Genomic DNA, 5,927 nt, shown 5'->3' with positions numbered 1-5,927 from the left:
CTAATGAGATTCAACAAGGTCAAAGTGCAAGTTGTTGCACTTGGGCTAGGGTAATCCCAGGTGTTTATACAGGCTGGGTGAAGAACCCCTTGAGAGCAGCCCTGTGGAGAAGGACTTGGAGTCCTGGTGGACAAGAAGCTGGATATGAGCCAGCAGTGTGCAATTGCAGCTGGGAAGGCCAACTATATCCTGGATTGCATTAAAAAAGGGGTGGCCAGCAGGGAGAGGGAGGTGATTGTCCTCCTCTACTCAGCTCTTGTGAGGCTCCATCTGCAGTACTGTGTCCAGGCCTGGAGCCCCCAGCACAAGAAAGACACAGAGCTCTTGGAACGAGTCCAGAGGAGGAGAACTGAGACGATCAGAAGGCTGGAGCACCTCTCCTATGAAGAAAAGTTAAGGGAAATGGGCTCGTTTAGCTTAGAGAAGAGAAGGCTCCAGGGAGACCTCATTGTGGCCTTTCAGTACTTGAAGGGAGCTCATAAACAGGAGAGAGAATGACAGTTTACATGGGTTGATAGTGATAGGACATGGGGGAATGGTTTTAAACAAAAACGTGCTAAAGGCTCGCTGAAGGTGAGCTTCTGGAACAATTTGTACCAAAGTCCCAGAGCTGATTTCCACTTCCTTCTCTTTCCTTCAGTCCTTTGTGCCTATTGCTTAGTGGCTATGGCCTATTTGAAATAATACGGGGAGTGTGAGGCATTTCAAAGCTGTAAACACAAACTTAGGCAAACTGCTCCTAGCTGTATTCTGTCCTGACTGCAGCCAATGCAGCTGCTTTCCTCACAGCATGTTTGCCTTGTGTGCACATTTGCCATGCAGCCTTATCACATTAGTGGCAAGCCATTCTGGGAAGATTTGTGCAATATTTTTTACTAGCAGCACAGTAGCAATAAACAGTAGCTCCAGCAATAACTTCGGCATTTTTGCTCGTGTCCTCGCTTGGTAATCATAAGTCTTCTGGGAAAGTTGTGTAGGTAAGAAGTTAGACAGGAGTAGTTTGTAGTATTACTTATGCTGACAGAAATAACACGTATGACCAAATCATTAGCATAAATGTATTATATAATGAGAAGTAAACATGATAGTCTGTCTTCAACAGTCCTACAGCCATTTTTACAACGTTACTATAACAATTTTCATTTCCTTCTCTATATTCCTTACTACTGAGATAATTGTAGGCCCACTCTACATTGACTAAGTCTTTTTTTCAGCACCCCTATATCTTTTCTTTGTCCCTAATTGCTTTAACATTATACTCAGCTTTCCCTTCCTTTTCATCACCTGTTTGGCTGAGGAAGAGGAAGGGAAACTCTTGCTTCCCATAGGCTGCAGTTACTCACATGTTGATCAGCCACTTTGCTTTTTTTGTTTTGTTTTCTTTCTTTTTTAAAGAGAAGTATAAATGCAGTCTACTACTACTATAGATAATTTAGTTTTCTATGTTCAGGCTGTATTAGCAAGAATGTAGTTATCACAGGATGGAAATTGGCACTTCTCATTTACTCAGCAATTGTGAAATCAGAGATGAAGTCCTATGTCCAGGATTTGCTCCCTGGTACAAGAAAAGCAACGGCAGATAGGCAGAGGAAGGTCAACAGAATAGCTGGTGGCTGGAACAAAGACAACATCTGAGACAGTTTGGTTTAACTCAGCCTAAATTAAAAAAGGCTAAGAGGAAGTATAGTTGCAGTCTTCCACCATGTAAAGTTGGTTTATAGAAAAGACAGATTCTTCTCCAGGGTGCGCACTGAAAGGACAAGAAGCAATGGACATAAGATGTAGTAAAATAAATTCTGATTTAAGGCAAGAAAAATTTTTCAAACGATGGATGGTGAAGCATGGAAGCAGATGCCCAGAGCTTATTGGACTCTTCATCCTTGAGATATTCAAAACCTGATTGGACCTGCTTTGAAGACAGCCATACTTTAAATGAAATATTGAACCAAACAATGTCAACAGGTTCTTTTCAGTTTAAATTAATTAATGATTTCATAACTTCATTATTCTTTCTCAGTCATATTTACTTTAACTTCACCAAAAGACTTAAAAGTTATTTAATAGAAACTGCAAAGCTGGAGGGAAAAGGTGACTGACAAACACATGAGCGAACAAACAAAATAAATTTGTAGGAGTCCGTTTCCTACAGGTATACTTGTCCTACCACAAAATGGTAGACAACTAGCAAACACCATTCCTTGCTGAATGATACTGTGTTCAGTAACAAAACCAGATTAGGTTTAGGAGTTTTCTTCTGGACCATACTGAATGCAGATACAGTCTAATTCTGTATTATTACTACCCAGATCCCAGTGCAGGCATACAATCACACTGTTACAGTTACTCCGGTGAGATATTTCTAGGTAAGATCTTCACAATACAAGGAAATACTTTAGCAATATTAAGAATTAACATGCTGAAGCATTAAGCAAACTTCAGACAATGACATGATAATCAGAGAGGTAAGCATCAGTAAAACAAATGGACAGGAACCGGTTTGACTAGCTCTGAAATCTATCTGAAGTATGAGAGTTCACCTAAGCTGTTTGAGAGTGTGAGAATAGGCGGGAGAGAGGAAGATGAACGTATGCAAATTTTATGTATTATCTTTTGTTAGAACGTGACGGAAGCTGTGGAGGAGGAACGTCATTTCAGGACAGTTTAAAAGCCAGAGGAAAGTCTGTCCATTTGATATAAAACTGTCTTCTTCAAGGACAGAGATGTGGTCAAGGATTCTTCTGAGTGTTGTCACCTTGAGCTGGATTGTCGCAGTGTCTTCTGAACTGTAAGAGAATATACCTTGTGCTTTTATGACATAATAGATAAGTTTGTTTCACTTCAGTTAATTTATTCTGGGACATTGCTCTATAATGTGCTGATTTTGAAATGCGTTTGAAATGAAAATATCTAATACTGAAGCGTGATTTGAAATGATGATCTCCATTACAAAGCTTCTGCAAAATCTGAGTGACAGAAACCTGGAACTGGAGTAGATTAAGTCTGAAGTGCATGGGTAAGACTGGGAGGAGATTCAAGGCTAGGTTAGCAAGTGATGATCAGGTTTGGAATGCACTGGAAAGACATAGAGAGCATGGCATATGAGGAGGTCCTCGAGACAAATAATGGCTAGTAGCAGGGAGCTATGCTGAACTGTAAATCTGTTACTGTTATTCTTAATGTTATTGTTACACCTGCTGTGCTGTGGATGCTTATAAAGCACTGTCAGTGTGGATGGCTTTATGAAAACTGAAAATTTCAGTCGCAGTTTTCAAAAATACACCAACTTGAAAGCTTAAGTCCCCTTCTTAAAAGTGCTGAAAGGAAGCACTGTGAAAGTCAGATGCTTCTGCTTTCTCTGATACACTCTTGGTTTCATTAAACTTACTTTTGGTGTTTGCATATCATACAGTCTAACTTAGGCAAGTGAAAATAACAGTAAGTATAATATTAATAAGCAAAGCTAGGAAGGGAAAAAGGGAAGGGATCATATGACCCAGAAAATTTTGTGTGATTCATGCACACCAAACTCATCAATTCTGTTATACATTATTTGGAAAGACTAGTTTGGACATCAGAGAATAGTAAGCCAGCAACAGAAACTTAGTCAAATATAGCAAATATCTAGAAATGTTTTTTTCAGAGGAAGAGTTTGGAGAACAAAGGCTGCACTAATTATAGAGGGCATCATATCTAAAAATATCTAATGGAAGAAAAAAGCAAAGAGAAAAACAGAAAAGCAATAGAGCGTGCAGGTTAGATTGAATATGGAAAATTTCCTGGAATATCCTGTATTCTGCATTATGCTGACTGCCTTATGATATTTTCGTTCTTATCTGGAGGGAGAGTTATCCAGAGAAAAAGAACTTTAAAAATTGCTGCAACAATTAACTAGTATTTTTGCCAATGATTTAAAAAAAATTGTCATTCTTTTTTATGGGAGGTTCCAGAGGGTTAAGTATACACACAGGTTGTCAGAAGATAAGTGCATTTATGCCTTTTAAGTGATTAGACATCATTTTAACTGGAAATGTCTAGATACCTGGAATGAAAAGATGCAATATCATGCTGGATAAGAGACTGCATAAAATGATGCCAGTCCTTCAGCTTACAAAGAGCAATAAGGAACAGAAATGTGTCATCATTTGTACTTGGAATATTATCCAAAATTAATTGAAATAAATGGAAATCCTCCCAGTGGTTTGAGCGAGTCTTGGCCTAAGTCCCACATCTTCTTTCACATGTATAATATTTCTATGATATTTTCCTCTCTTGTCTGCTCTCACCTTCCTCCGTGACTGATCTGTTCTCATCTTCTTGCAGTCAATACGTGCTGCTGGTGCCAACCGTGGTGCGGAGCAACTCTCCACAGACTGCTTGTGTACAGTTTCAGAGTCTCAGTGAGCCTCTGTCTTTGAGTGTTGCTCTGGAATACAGCAATATACAGACAACTCTCTTTGAGGATTTTGTGACAAAAAATGATTATTTCACGTGCTGTGACTTCAAGGTATTTTCTTTTTTTTTTTGAGAACACTGCAGAGGATGTAGAGGCTGGAAATATTTCTGAGTGCCACTGTCTTTGTCAATGATGGAAAGAATGTAAAGAGCAGTCCTGGAATATGACATAAAAAAGATAACTTAATGAAAAAGCTGCCAATAGAGAGAGGAAAAAGAAAGCCATGTGGTCTATATGAGGGTGCTGGAAAATGGCTTTCCATCTTCATTCACAAATAGAAAAATTCTTTTGATTGCTGTCCCAGGTGCATGCCTTTTCTGTGACTCTGCAAAATCAGAACAGGTATGACAAAAAAATAGCCAAGACTAAGTCTTCTAGAATAGGGCTGGGAATCTTCCCTGTAGGCAGGTAGCTACAGGAGATGATGAAATGCTTAGGACAGAACATAGTTTAAAATCTTGTTGCCTGATGACAGATTAAAGGATTTCCAGAGCATAGATTCCCAAATGCTCTGTCACTGGCACATGTGAGTTTTCCCATGACTTTGCAGAAGCTGTTAATGATTCATTTGACAGTCAACTAAAGAACCTGGAGCAGCAGGGTACCTCAGCATGCCTCATTTACCACTTTTTTTCTGGGGTTTTGTTTCTCTCCAGGTTCCTCCTGCTACTTCTGATCCCCTGGCATTCATATCCTTCTCTGCCGAAGGCAACACAGTCAACATAACTGAGAGAAGATCAGTGGCGATTGAGAATGTGCATAACACTCTCTTCATCCAGACAGACAAGCCCATCTACAAACCAGGGCAAAAAGGTTGCTGGGGAGCTGGAGTCAGCTAGTGAACTAGGAAACTGAGTGCAAGAGTGGGTCAAGAATAACAAACACTTCTCTTGTGGAGGAAAATTCTGCAGACTGCAATAGCAGTGTTTAGCATATTGTGCATAATTGTCATTAGATAGTGTATGTTGTCTGACAATGACCTTATCAAAAGTCTATGAAAAATAGAATCAATTCATCAAACTGCCAGAAATGAGTAGAGTTCATTTGTCTTTTCTAGGTTAATTTTGTTTACAGAATCTTGAGTTCTGTTGGGTTTACTGAGGTCAGTCATGTAAAGAATATCCTTAAAAATACAGAAAATAGGTTAAGCTTGGAATTAATAAAAATAGATACAGCATATAGTTTCCTGTCAACAGCTCTCTACACTTCACTGCTAATCTAATTCATAAAGCTGATTTTACTACGATATTTAAATAATAACTATCTGTGGTTTGGTTAGTTATATCTTTAGTATAATCATGTTTCAGTGCTTCACAAGGTTTACAGTGAGATAAAGACACTTTCTTCCCCGTCTTTCATTTTTTCATTGAATTGGTTTGTAAAGATAGTTTCTGAGGAAATGCTCCAAAGTACTGAGTCCTTAAAAATGTTGGTCAGTATTAAAGACAATTCAGATAATAAGTTTATTTCCTTT

At 38.8% G+C, this 5,927-nt stretch overlaps 1 protein-coding gene across 1 annotated transcript; it reads left to right on the top strand.

The window, feature by feature from the left end:
• Positions 1 to 2,711: 2,711 nt before the first annotated feature.
• Positions 2,712 to 5,772, top strand: LOC122156279 (ovostatin-like). The gene is made up of 3 exons (XM_042810920.1): positions 2,712 to 2,785; positions 4,321 to 4,504; positions 5,110 to 5,772. The coding sequence occupies exons 1-3, from the start codon at positions 2,721 to 2,723 to the stop codon at positions 5,290 to 5,292; spliced, it is 432 nt and encodes a 143-aa protein (XP_042666854.1). The 5' UTR covers positions 2,712 to 2,720; the 3' UTR covers positions 5,293 to 5,772.
• Positions 5,773 to 5,927: the final 155 nt, after the last annotated feature.

Source organism: Centrocercus urophasianus, unplaced genomic scaffold (genome assembly GCF_019232065.1).
Source record: "Centrocercus urophasianus isolate 14NV4802_14NV808 unplaced genomic scaffold, USGS_Curo_1.0 seq_12, whole genome shotgun sequence".
In the NCBI taxonomy this organism is placed as follows: domain Eukaryota; kingdom Metazoa; phylum Chordata; class Aves; order Galliformes; family Phasianidae; genus Centrocercus; species Centrocercus urophasianus.
Note: the sequence above shows the minus strand (reverse complement) of the source record. Positions and strands in the feature narration are given on the sequence as shown.

Excerpts from the sequence above, each read along its gene's own strand:
- LOC122156279 (XM_042810920.1), top strand. The coding sequence starts at position 2,721 with ATGTGGTCAAGGATTCTTCTGAGTGTTGTCACCTTGAGCTGGATTGTC. Across the intron at positions 2,786-4,320 it reads GTCGCAGTGTCTTCTGAACT|TCAATACGTGCTGCTGGTGC; the intron begins GTAAGAGAATAT and ends ATCTTCTTGCAG. Across the intron at positions 4,505-5,109 it reads TCACGTGCTGTGACTTCAAG|GTTCCTCCTGCTACTTCTGA; the intron begins GTATTTTCTTTT and ends GTTTCTCTCCAG.